The sequence below is a fragment of the Hypanus sabinus genome, chromosome 8 (assembly GCF_030144855.1).
Source record: "Hypanus sabinus isolate sHypSab1 chromosome 8, sHypSab1.hap1, whole genome shotgun sequence".
Taxonomy (NCBI): domain Eukaryota; kingdom Metazoa; phylum Chordata; class Chondrichthyes; order Myliobatiformes; family Dasyatidae; genus Hypanus; species Hypanus sabinus.
Genome location: NC_082713.1, coordinates 145,017,128 through 145,031,183, shown reverse-complemented (window position 1 = coordinate 145,031,183; position 14,056 = coordinate 145,017,128). Strand labels below are relative to the sequence as shown.

Below are 14,056 nucleotides of genomic sequence, written 5' to 3'. Positions count from 1 at the left end.
TTGACTTAACCCAGACTGAGGATGCATAATACAAATACAATATAGACAGACAATAGATACATTACTCCTACATAATAATCACAACTACATATTACAAAATTAAACCTGGAGAGGGATGGGCTCCGCCAGGTTTCAGATACTCAAACCATGCCGTATCATAAGCAATCACCAAAAAGATCGGTGCAAAAAGCTTGTCATGGCAGCCCACCGACGACTCCACCAGGAGTTAAGGGCGCGCGCGCACACATACACACACGAAATATTCAAGGATAAACATTCACATATTATCAACATACTTTAATATTTATGCAAACATCTTTCTTCTTTAAATTGTCATGTAACAGTCATCTACGACAGAGGTTACTAACACTTACACCAATACAAAGTGATCTTTATCACCACTCTGTCAATTCAGTAAGTCAAATCAATGCCATGAAGTCAAAGTAAGTAAAGCTTCTAGAGTTGTAGCTGCTCAAACCGCTGCCTCCTGTAGAAGACAGATCTTGGTTATAGGCTGTCCAGATAACTGATCTTGGTCTTGATGCACATTTCCTAAGGACAAAGTTGGTATAGTTTGCTGATGAAGCTGCTCCAAAGAGATGTACCATCATTCTAAAGTCCATCATATCCTGGAATGGAAAGGTCACCATCAGGCCACCAGAGAAACATCTGCATCTTCCGCCAGTACTTTAACCTGATGAAACATTGATTTAATATCTGCTACGATCACCACTGGTTATTTTCTGAATCTGGTCATGACTTCAGTCAGTAAGATCTAGTCCCAAGTAAGAGCTGAGCATTAAGTGATATTCCCTGGATAGTTGCTCTACAGTCAAACACAACACGGAATTTCCTTTTTTATGGGATGGTAAACACCATGGTGTGAAATATACCAGACTTTCCTATTACTATGTTCCAGATCCTCTGCAGACACCCTCTCAGCATAACCATTGGAGATTACATCCTTCTTAAACCTCTTCCTTAGATTTAGAGCTTGCTGTCCTGCAATCTTCCTGTTATTTGGCATGTTAACCATTTTTCTCAAAGGTAAACTAATCTGATAGTGGCCATTCACCAAATTTGTAGAATTTGCAACCAGCTCCATGAACTTGTGGTCTCCTCTTAACAAACCAGGTTATTCATCCTGACTGCACTCAGGGAAGACTGCCTTAAACTTCTGCTGCCAAAGTTCATCCGAGTTGAAAACTGAGATCCTGTCAGCTCTAGTTGTGCAGTCCCTTCCATCACAATTATCTCCTTTCAGTGGTCCATTCACAGTCCAAACCAACATTGTTCTAAATGCATAATTAACTCTGCAAATCACTTGTAACGGCTCTAACTTCAGGCATGTTTGTCCCATCAACAGCTCAATTTCTGAATCAATCTCTGGCAAATGGACATGTTTCAGGTGAGACCATCTTTGTAGATCCCTCTGCAGTGGAATGTTCCCTCTGTGGACAGGAATGCCTTCCTGTGTACAGATGTTACACAGTTTACAATAGTTTTCACCTCTTAAGCCATTTCCAATCCTGAAACAGTGTAGCTACTCACGACCTTCTCTTGACTCATGCCATGTAAGAGAATGCATGTCCTTTTTCCTGTGTAGAAAAACTGCTGTACTCTGTCAATCTAAGAAAGCGCAAGTTTTATTACTTTTCTTAGACTTCACTTGTATTGGAATTATGGGGAGTTTACAATCATGATCACCAGCTCCTGTAAGGCCCCGGGATACCGGAACACTGCCCACTGCTGTGTCTGATTTTTTCATGGCTTGTTCTGATTCTGCTCCCTTTCCCTTTAAGCTGATATGAAATATGCTGGGATGATTAGAACTGCATACCTTGCATGAAAGATGCTTCCTGCAATCTTTGATGATGCGTCCTATACACAAACAGCCACAGTAGGCATCATGCAACACACACAAAATGCTGAAGGAACTCAGCAGGCCAGAGAGCATCTATGGAATAAAGTTCAGTTGACATTTTAGGTCGAAACCCTTCGGCAGGATTGAAGAAAAAGAGCTGAGGAGTAGACTTGGAAGGTGGCGGTGGGGGAAGAGAGAAACTTCAAATGATAGGTGAAACTTGGCTGGGGAGAGATAAAGCAAAGAGCTAGGAAGTTGATTGGTGAGAGAAACACTAGGACATGGAAGAAAGAAAAAAACTATTGGGGGGGGGAATGAAGCACCAGAGGGAGGCAATGGGTGAGGAAGGAGATAACATGTGAGAGGAACAAAGGGAGTAAGGGAGTTGGCATTACTGGAAGTTTGAGAAATCGATGTTCATCATTTTTCTTTAGGAAGGTAATCCTCGCTACAAGCCCTTTTCTCCATCTGAGGGCACAAATCCAATCTGTGTCCACCCCCACAGAACAGACAAACCCTTTTGGCTGATGAGATCATTTCCCTTCCTTTAGTTCCAAGTTCAAGTTTAGCTTTACTTCCCACAGTGGCTAAATGATGGCAAAGCTGCTTCCTTTAGCTCTAGAATAAAGTTGTGACTTAGTTTTGTTTACATTTTGCTTATTGCCAGTGACGGAGCTTCTTGTATACAGGTAGTCCCCGAGTTACAAACGTCTAACTTATGGACAACTCATACTTACAAACCAAGGAAAGAGAACACCGTCCACCATTTAAGTCAAATCGCGACGCTGTCCACCATTTTAAGTCGTATCACGACGCCATCCACCATTTTAAGTCATTGCTGTTGACACCGTTTTGAGTGTTTAACTTTGTATTTGGCTTAAATTTTTCTTAGTGAGGTTCACCCTGACCCCGCCTCCCATTCCAGTCGGCTGGTGGCGCAGTGGGATCAGCGCCGGGCTCGAGAATGGAGGTTTCCGAGGTCGATCGAGTAACAGACTGCTCCCATGCCGGGTTGATGTCGATCCAGTGACTCCCGTACCATCCATGCTGGGTTGATGTCGAGCTCACAACTTGACCTCGTAAAGAAAAAACACTGCCACCTCCAGTTTAAATTCCCACGTGGAATATTGTAAGAGAATACTGAAACCCAGCACAGCCCCCACTTGCCCCATTTAGCCTGTCTCAGTGCAGTGGTTCTTAGGACCCAGCGGACCTCGGGAGCCGGCAGAGCTTGGGACCTGCCGCCCGCAGTGTTCCTGTTCCATTGATGGGAAGCAATCGCGATTGAAAATAAAGTGGAAATAATACAGCGTTTGGAAAGAGGTGAAACACCATCGGTCATTGGAAAAGCATCAGGCTACAGTCGGTCAACGATCGGAACAATTTTAAAGGATAACGGATAAAGTAAGAATAATGGAGTATGTGAAAGGCCGTCCCGATGAAAGCGACAATTATTACTAAGCAACGCAGTGGTTTAATTATTGGAGAACATACCTTTCTTAAGTGTTTTATATGCATAGAAAGGTAAAATATATACTAAGACAAACTTTTGACTAACTGCCACTAAATAATACCCGATCTACTCATTCCGACTTATGTACAAATCCAACTTAAAGACGGACTCAGGAACGGAACTCATACGTAACCCGGGGACTGCCTGTATTCCCAAACTCTGGATCTACTGTAATCTTTACTTGCCTTTCAATAAAATTAACAACGGCAATGAAAATAGCCCTAAGGCTATGCCTTTCTTGCAGTTCACAGGCCACCATTCTCCATCTATCCCTAAGCTTATAAGTTAGTTTCTTTATAACAGTCATATTGGCAGGCATGTCCAGCTCACACGTGTACTGCACTTCTTCCACAGCACTGCAACAGCCACTAAGAAAAAGACTGTATTTCTTGAGGGACTTCCACATCTTTAGATTTGATGGATACCCATGAAAGAGCCTTGTCAACATAAGCAGATGTAACTTTCTGTTCATTACCAAAATCTTCCAGTAGTAAAGCCTAGTCTTGACATATTCTTACTTAGGGTCAACATGCTGGCAACTTCTAACAAGGTCCCAGGTGACCCCTAATATACTGTTCAAGAAAAAAAGAGGCAGACACCAAAGCTGTCAGTCTTGCTTTCAACACTGTTTTCAAAGGCCTTTGCGATTGCATGATACTGCAATAGATCACCATCAAAGATCTCCCTTTTAGGCAATGCTGAAAGGCATTGTTGTCACGCCAATAAGGTTGTTATTTCATTTTGCATCCTCATAATATCAAAAATACTATTTTGATCTCTATCATCTGAAACAGGAGTGTTTCCATGGTGTAAGTGAAAGACCCCATGAGCACTTTGTGCTGTTGAAATAGGTTCAGTGTGCATCATTAGCACAGGCTGCAAAGAAACACTCTAAACTACTTCATGTTTGCCAGACACTTGAGGAATGAATAAGTCAGCATTGACATTGAGTGGTTTGCTTTCCTTTGTGCCTTTTCAATATCAGAATTCATGCCTTTGGACTGTCCTGGACACTTTTAGCACTCAACACACTTGAAGCCCTTAGCACTAACTTTAGCGACATGTGCAGCTATTTCCTACTCCAACTTGAGTTGTTCTTTCCTTTTCTGTAGCTCCTGCTCTTTCAGTGCATATTTGTCCTTCAATAATCATTGAGATGCCATCAATGCAGCTAAATCAGTCTCTGTTTAAATGCTATTAAACCTTTAATTTTGTTCAAGTTTGTGTTATGCTCCTTTTGAAGACTTTCAATTTTATTCAAAGCTTTGGTATTAAGGTTAACTTCTGTCTTGCCAGCTTCCATTTCAGAGCCATTGAAGTTCCGAAGTAATCCCATCCTATGATCTGCTCGTTCACAAAATGCACCAGTGGTATTCAGTTCAATCAACACAGGCAACAAACTATTCATGTATCCACAGCACGTCAACCAAACCAAACAAACAGCATTCAATTCAAATATCAGCAACTGGGACAATATTTTTGGCACTCACGAACTTCGCAAACCACACAAGTTTCAATAAAACAGAACAGCAAACCATCAGGCAAACACCACACTATCAAGCAACAGTTCCCAAAGGACAGGCAGCACTCGCCACACAAACTGTGTTCAATCAACAAATATACAGCATGAAGCAACATAAAACCATAGGTAGGTCTGCCGCTTCTGCTGCTCATGTTGCCGATGTGCTTTCTCAGTGTTGCAATGGTAGTATTCTCAGATAACTATTTGGCCTTTCTTTGTGGTCCATAGTGTTGTTATTCTTTTTCCACCAACAGGTCCAAGCAATCCTCTTCATCCAGAATGTGAAACATTGTATGAAGTAGTCCGTGCTGATGGCTTTGCCATGAACTGGTGTTTGTTTGGTATAAAAAGTATTTTGTTGACAAAATGTAATGACTAATTGAAGACAAGTTGTTCACTTGATTCATTGCAGTGACTATTTGGTTACAAATCAGATAATGCAATCTTTAGCACCACAGAATAATAGAATGTATTGTTTTGATCTCAGCTATTTCTGAAAGGGTTAAGGAGGGGAGGAAGAAACCAAACCAAACTATTCTTAACCCTAATAACTTTGTAATCAAAATGGTGTTGAGAAAGGAAGAGAGAGGGAAGGGGAACGAAGAGGAACACCGTGACTGATGAAAACATACCAGGAAACAGTGACCAAATGTGGAAAGGAGGAAGGCAAATAAAGTATTAAACTGGATTTAACATAGGCTGCTGCAGTCAACTACTGCACTTCATTCAACATTTTTTGCACTTCCCCATTGAAAATTGGCTAAGAGTGGTTGTGTGCATTCATAGTCCTGAGAAATTATACAAGGTTTGTCAAATGGAACAAAACAAGTCCTGGCAGCATCTTCTGGAGAATCACCGATGTAGCATAGCACGAGTTGGGAATGCTGCTAGCATTTGTGTACAAGAATTTTGAGAAACCACAGCTCTGATTTCAATAATTAGTGATATAATAGAACTATACAAACTAGTCGAGAATAACTTGGAAGAATTTTATTCAAAATATTTTTTTTAAAATATATTCTAGCAAAGTTGTAAGAAGCAGATTCATAAATGGATAAAGAGAAAGAGCTGGATCATGCTTGATTTGGATAGCTGCCCTGAGTTGCGTAGCCCAGATGTGAAGGGCCAAACTCTGCACATTGAAGTGAGCAGCATACAGCCACAGCCTTGTCTCTGGAATGCCCTGACATGCTTTGCCAGTGGGAAAGCTGGGTGGAATGGAGCTTTATTTCCTGTTAAAGCTCTGAAGAGTTTTAAAATCTAAAATATGCAGTCATCTAGAAACCATCAGAATTGGTTAAAGTGGTTTTTATCTGTTACCTTTACCAAGGTACAGTGAAAAACTTGTTTTGCATACTATTCATACAGATCAATTTATTTCAATAGTGCATTGAGGTAGTACAATTACAGGGTGCAGAATAAAATGCAGTGCAGGTACAACAAGGTAGATTGTGAGGGCAAGAGTCCATCTTATCGTACCAGACCTTATAACAGCACAGTAGAAGCTGAGCTTGAGCCTGGTAATACATGCATTCAAATTTTTGTATCTTTTGCCCCATGGAATGTTCAGGTCACTGAGGTCTTTGATTATACTGGGCTACTTTACCAAGGCAGCTAGAAGTGTAGACAGAGTCTATGGAGGAGAGTTGAAATTGGAACTGTTTTGTTATTGTCATATGTACCTAGAAAAAATGAAAAGCTGCCTTGCATTCTACTCATACAGTTCAGATACACTTTATTGAGGCTGCATGGAGTATGGACAGAATCCATAGAAGGGATACTGGTTTCTGATGTCCCCATCTCTATACAGGTCTTCATCTCTCTGCAGTTCTTTGCAGTCATGGCAGAACAGTTGTTATACCAAGCCATGAAGAATCCAAATAGTTTGCTTTCTATGATGCTTCACTAAAAATTAATGAGAATCAAATGGTACATACCAAATTTCTTTACATTTCATATTTCTTAGGTATCACAATAATAGTAGTCTTCTTAAAGTATGTGGGAATCTCAGATTGAAGCAGGGATTGGTTAAAAATGTCTGCAAATACTCCCAATAGCTGAACTGTGCAGATTATAAGGACACAGCTAGCTTTACCATCCAGTTGCTTTCTAGAGGTTCACTCTCCAGAAGTTTGATCTTATGTCCGCAATGGTGATTGTGGGTTGGAGGATGTTGGTGTGAGTGCCAGCATTCTAATCCCTTCAGTTCAAAACATGCAAAGAATGCATTAACCTCATCAGTTTGTCAACAGTGCTGCCATCTTTGCTTTGTAACCCATTATAGCATGTAAGCTCTGCCACAACTGACGGACTTTCTTTTAGACTAGTGTTGTCTCTTCCCATCCCTCACAGCTTTATGGAAATTGTCCCTTGATTTCTTGTAAAGGTCAGGGTCACCTGATTTGAACGCTGCAATCCTAGACTTCAGGAGGAAATGGATCTCCCAGTTCAATCATGGCTCCCTCTTCGATAGATAGTTCCAAACACATTTGCTGATAAACTCCATGACAGTGGTAACATATTCATCTAAGCTGGCTGCTAAGTTTTTGAACATGGGCCAGTCCACTGACTCAAAGCAGTTGCAGAAAAATTTCTCAGTTTCTTCATACCAACACTGTATGAATTTATACACTGGACCCTCACATTTCAGCTTCTGTTTGTATACAGGGAGAACAAGCACTGCTTGGACTGATTTACCAAAGTCTAGATGTGGGTTGGGGTGACTTGGTAGGCATCTTTAATCCTTGTGAAGCAACAGTCAAGGGTGATTGGGCCCCTGGTAGGACAGGAGACATGTTGGTAGCGTTCTAGTAATAGTCTAGAAGATGGTTTGGTTGAAATCACTGGCAATAATGAAGGATCTTCAGGGTATCCCATTTCTAGGAGTTTAGTTCATTGACTGCAGACTTCATGTCTGCCTGGGGAGAGGATGTAAAGTAACTTAAGAATAGCTGAAGTGAACTCCCATGGCAGGTGTATAGGTGACACTTCAATGTTAGATATTCCAGGCTGGGTGAGCTCGAAGTCACCAAGAATGAGATACAATATGGTTGATTAAAAACTTTAAAATAGTCAACACTTAACCAAAATTGCTTTTAAAATGTACTTACTTTCTCTTTGCTATGTATCTGCAGCTATGGAATTCTATTGAAATCAACAGGGTTTCCAAACCTAAAAGTGGAGTGGCATGCCACAGGTGTCTCTCCAGAATAATGCAAGACTGGTCATTGTTGGAATTCATGTGGAATCCAGAGGCAGACCATAGGAACAAATGCAATACCATTCACCAGCGCATACACAGGCAAGGAGTCAGGATAGGGCCAAGCTGCGGTTTCCATCAAGATCATGGTTTGTAGAGATTGCTTTTGGGGACAGAGAGGGGAAGTAGGGGACAGGTTAGAGCAGTGGTTTCCAAAGTGGGCAATCTCACCCCCCCCCCAGGTGTGGTGGGAATTTATAAGAGGGCAATAAAGGTAAAGGGAGTGGTGTGGGTGGGGGTACTCAGTATCAGAGTTGCAGTTGAAGGATTATAGACTTAAATTAAGAAATTACTTACTATAAAAGCATTTGATCCCCAATGCCTCATAATTAATAACATGTCATCACCTCATCTCTTACTAACCCACCATTCTCTTAGACTTTGCTTGAAGTGCATTATAACTGTTGAAAATCAATGACACGCTTCTGTATTTGGCATATAATGAGAAATCTGAAATGAAGAAATTGTATTACTTCCAGGCTCAGCCTGAGAATTATTGCCATTCACTGCTGTAGTACGATATCAGCTAGTACGATTTCCATAGTCTACTCAGGCAGTGATGCAATTCCTGTAAATTAGGGTATGATGTTCAATAGGGTAAAGTTCAGAATCTGCGCTTTTAAATGGCCTTGACGGCATTTCTCAAGCCCACAGCCCAACTGAGATATCACTGCCCCACTTTATGTAGCTTCAGGCAGAGAGTCAGGTTTTGTCTGAACTATGATGTCATAACTTTTCCCTCTACTTAAACAATAGGTGATTGACTGCAGTCATTAATCCATAACAAAAATGACAGAGGAGGTCCAAATGAAAAGGAAGTGTAGACAGAATGGTGTAGAGTACCTGAAATAATGGCTTTATAGCAGCACCAAACAACAGACAATGGCCAATGTGTCCATTGAGTTCCTTTCCCAAATGAAGCCATCCAGGCTCCTCGAACATTTGAAGAGAATACACTCTGATAAAGCAAACAAGAACTTGGCTTACGTTCATTCACTTTGTGAAAACTTTCCAAAACAAAAGCACTTCAAAACATGCTTGTCAGCACTTCATAATAAAGCGGTGATGGATGAACAGAGGTTCTGGTCAAAAGCACAGAGAGTTAGTATATAAAGCAATTAGGAAGGTAAGTAGTATGATGTCTTGAATCCAAAAGGCATACACTTCAAAATGAAAGAAGTCTTGCTACAATTACAAGACAATACCTAAAGTATCATGATAAGCTCTGTATGTCATACCAAGTGAGGAAACAAATGTGGGAGAGCTACAATAATTTACCATTAAGTGGAAAATGACCCAGGAATAGACTACGGCTTTTGTTCTCTACAACAGGGATTACCAAATTTAGGATCATGACTTTTAGAGTACCACAGAACAAATAAGAATCTGGTGTGGATGAAGATTAGTTAATGGACAGTTAACAGGGAGTAGGAATAAGTGGGATATTTTATACCTGGGAGGCTGTGATTAATGGAATGGTGCAGGGACTGGTGCTCAGATCTGTTGCATTGCTTGGCTGGGGGTTAGCAAGTATAACATATCTAAGTTTGCAAATGATAGAAAATCAAGTGGCAGTGTAGGCTGTGAATAAATTGAAGAAAGGCTTCAGAACAAGCAGGTTGTTAAATGGGGACAAATTGAGAAATGGAATGCAATGTGGTAACATGTAACATCTCTGTGCTCTCTTCTCATTGCTATTAGAGATCCTGTTGAGTTCCTGTGCTTTGGAGTTTCCTTAAAGAAAGATCATGATGTCGTAATGCTTTCTACTCCACATCTGTAGAAGTATTTAATAACATGACTCATCTCTTTGGTCTTGAATAGACTCAGTTACTTAGAATCTCTAGCCCTCTAGGGATTCCAAAGCTTCCCAATTTATAGTGTGAAAAATGATTCATCTCCATCCTAAATGGCTGACCATTATTTTGTGATAATGACTCCTGGTTCTAGACAACCCAATAAAAGGAAATATCAAGTCCAGCTCTACCATGTCAAGCTTTTGTGTTTTAATTACATTATCACTAATTTTTTTAAAGTCTTGTAAAAACTTAATCTGTTTATATCTTCATTAATGAGAAATCACCATCCCAGAATAAATCTAGTGGACTTGCACTGGCCTCCTTCTGCTCTTTCTTTGGACAGAGACCCCTTAACTGTCTACAATACTGTATTCCAGGACTTTACCAGCTTGATCTGCAGTGATACTACCAAGCTACATTTGACAATACACAGCAAAAACTTCCACACTGAGAACGTTCTGTACCCTTACCATCTTCAACACTCCTTCCTGTGGTCTTCATGGCACTTTGCCACCATTTCTAGTGGGTTTGTTCTGTTGGTGAAACAGGATGTAAAAAGGAATGTTGTAGAAAATGGAATATTGACTAAAAGATAGAATTTTGTAAATATGACTAGATTAGATTGTTACTTGTCTGGTGACTAGTTTGTCATGAGTTGTAGGTGTCTCAAGGAGGATTTTCAGTATCAACCGGAGTGTCTACACATTTTTCTTGCCCAAACCTGGTGTCTGATTTTCCTATTGTGTTTTGATTTTGTGGTTTAATACAAGTCCATGTCTACAAGGCTGTTTCAGAGAGTAATTAACAACCAACCACATTACTGTACATCTGATATTTTTTGGCTGTACCAGATGAAACATTGATGAGCCAGTCAGGTTTCTATAAAAAAAACTAGTAATTTTATCACTACTGATCGCTAATATCTTAGGCAAGATTGTTTATTCAGTAACTAAATATCAACTCAACCTAAGTATGACCAGAGATTTGATTGCGAACTTCAGAAAGGGTAAAATGAGAGAACACATCAGACCAATAACTCCCTTAGATAATAAAAGTTTTAACAAAACAGAAACATCTCAAGTAACTCAGTAGACCAATTACATTGACATCAAGATAGGTAAGATATTAAGACAGATTATTTTAAGGAATGTCCTAGGCGAGGAGGAAAGTTTAGAACCTTCAAACTTCAACAGAGCAATCAGAAATGTGCAATAAGCCACAACTGTAGGGTTGATTTCAAATGGGAGATTACGTACATATAGGGAGAGTAGGACAATGGAAAGACCAGAAAGCAGGGATGAGAACTGTAAGATTAAAGTAACTTAAAACTGTAAACTAGTAATTAAAGGCATTGTTTTCTTTGTGCTTGTTTTTACCCTAAAAGTTGCTTTATGATTTCACAAGATATCAGAGCTTTATGATCACTGTGACATCAGCTGTAATTCTGTCACCACATATGGAAATTGATTTTATTGGTTCACAATCTTAAATAATCCAGGTTATGACATGACAGTAACATGAACAAGGTTTAAGTACTTTTCCCATTCAAATGCTATTACAACAAGCAAGTGGCCAGGCAAAAATATTATTTAAGGGGAAGCATCATTGTTCTTTACTGAATGCAATTAAAAAGATCAACTCTGGATAAATTTGAAAAACTACTGGACAGAAACTACTAAACAAAAATAACGATGGGAATGCTAACAGGAAAAAAATTGTATCTTGAGTTCTGCAGCTATTTACGCTTTAACAGCATAAAACTTAATAGGTAGCTCTGTTCCCTTAACTCTACAATTTGATTGACCAAATTATAAACATAAAAAAGGTCAAATTTGCAATGCTTTGAACGGCAGCTGATCTACAAGACAGCCATTTATTATATACTTTTGAAAGACTACTATGTATATATAAAACGCACGTGTAAAGTGTTTCCATGATAGGCTACTTTTGTAAAGATCGATTATATTTGCATGAACAGATTATTTTTTTCACAATGAGCCGAATGAATGAACTTAAGTAACAATACAGCTGTCTTCTTTTTGGAAAACTACTGGAAAGCACAACGATAAACGGAAAGAGGAAATGATCCCATCTGCACCCACACCCGTCATAAATGGCACTTATCCATCAAAATAATTTCACCCTAAAAGCCGCATCGCTTCATTAAGTGTATTTGTTGCAATCAGAAATATTGCACGCACAATAAAGTCCACATCTTCCTAGGAACTCAACTATTATTTATCGCCCAAGGTGCCGCGACCCCACACATGATGAAATATTGGGAGAGTCAGACCCCGGTGCCAACCCACCAGAAGTGAGAGCCTGGAATACACAGCTGAGCAACGCTCCTCCTGTCTCTACACAGTTTCCCCAGCCTTTCTCATCCTACCTCACACTGTAATAGGACATCTTTCGGCGCCGTTGCTATGGTGTCGGCGGTAGCTCCCGTCTCCCGCTCCCGACTCCGTCACTCAACGCCAACTCACTCCGGGACTGGAGCTCCGGCCGTAGCAACACACCGTCCAACAAACACCATTCCCATTGGCCCCCTCCGTCTACCCACCCAACACGTCATCTCTTTCCATAACTGTTGATTCGTGCCGTTTTCCTATGGAAGGGGAGTTTTCAAGCAATCTCTTGATAACGTAACCGAAAGTTACCACGCAGCTCCTGAAATCACTAGCGCCTTAGGGCTGTCTGGCAGTCTGGCAGTCTGCCATGCTTATCCTGATCGTTTTGTTCCCCGCCCACGCCCACACTGCGGTTGGGAGTATTCGGCCACCGGGCTGCTACGTGCAGACTGTCTGTCTGCCTTCTGGCCGAGTGTCTCGCAGTCGGGTCGATGCAGATGTTTGGTAAACTAGATGAGCATCATGGTGTCGACTGATTTCACTCCTTACTGGTGTAATTAATACTAAAATAATGCTCAATTGGTTTGCATTTTCTCGCCATTGAAAAATGAACTGGAATCTCTCTAACCGCATTTTGAGAAGTTAAACCACCCTCTCTCAGTCTTCTGTACCCTGCCAGTAGAAATTAAATGAGAAGATTAGAGAGTAACTTCTTTTAAACTCATAGCGTCAAACATCATGGAAACAAATACTCTTCCCCACTGTGTTTAGGCAAACTGTCAAATACTATACTAATCCCATTTTCTAGTGCCTTCCACGTCATGGCATTTCAAATGGTCATGTAAATATTCCTTAAAAGTTGTGAGAGTGCTTCGCACCTCCAGTCCCTCAGACAACGTGTTTTAAATTTCGATCATCCTCCGGGTGATAAAAAAAAAGTTTCCTCAAATCTCCTCTGAATCTCCCACCCTCTCCCTTTAAGGCAAAGTAAATTTCTTATAAAAATACATATATGTCACCATATACAACCGTGAGATTAATTTTCTTGTGGGCATACGCAATAAATCCATATTAGAATCAATGAAGACTGCACCAACTAGGGTGTTTAACCAGTGTCCAAAAAAAACCAAAATAGACAAATACAAAAATAATGAAATAATAATATTGAATAAGCAGTAAATACTGAGAACAAAAGATGAAGAGTCCTTAAAAGTGAGTCCATAGGTTATCAGAACATCTCAATGATAGGGTAAGTGAAGTTATCCCCTTTGGCTCAAGAGCCTGATGGTTGATGGGTAATAACTGTTCTTGAACCTGGTGGTGTGAGTACTGAATCTCCTGTACCTTCTACCTGATGGCATCAGCAAGATATTATACCAATAATATAAGAAAAAGCAGAGGTGAGGTCCTGCAAAATGATTTTAGGGTGGTAGGTGGAATCTCGGGTTTCAGGTGGATTTCAGGAGACATCCCCCCGTTATGTCCACCCTCACAGTCCTCGGCAGCCCTGTGTTCACCGTGGAGAACTTCAGGTTCCTGGGAACCACCATCTCTCAGGATCTGAAGTGGGAGCAGAACATCAGCTCCATCCTGAAGAAGGCCCAGCAGCGGATGTACTTCCTGCGGCTCTTGAGGAAATATGGTCTGCCTCAGGAATTGCTGCTGCAGTTCTATACTGCAGTCATTGAGTCTGTCCTGTGCACCTCCATCACTGTGTGGTTTGGAGCCGCCACCAAGCAGGATAGAAC

At 40.6% G+C, this 14,056-nt stretch overlaps 1 protein-coding gene across 5 annotated transcripts in view; it reads right to left on the bottom strand.

Annotated features, from left to right (window-relative positions):
- LOC132398536 (tubby-related protein 3-like) overlaps positions 1-12,600 on the bottom strand; it is a 73,048-nt gene extending 60,448 nt beyond the window's left edge. For 4 of the 5 annotated variants that reach the window (XM_059978151.1, XM_059978152.1, XM_059978153.1 and 1 more), the window contains exon 1: positions 10,428-10,488. In XM_059978151.1, coding sequence (XP_059834134.1) covers positions 10,428-10,458 — 31 coding nt within the window. In that variant the 5' untranslated portion in view covers positions 10,459-10,488. Of the gene's footprint in view, positions 1-10,427; positions 10,489-12,346 lie in introns of those variants that run through there. The other variant, XM_059978154.1, reaches the window with a different exon arrangement.
- Positions 12,601-14,056: the final 1,456 nt, after the last annotated feature.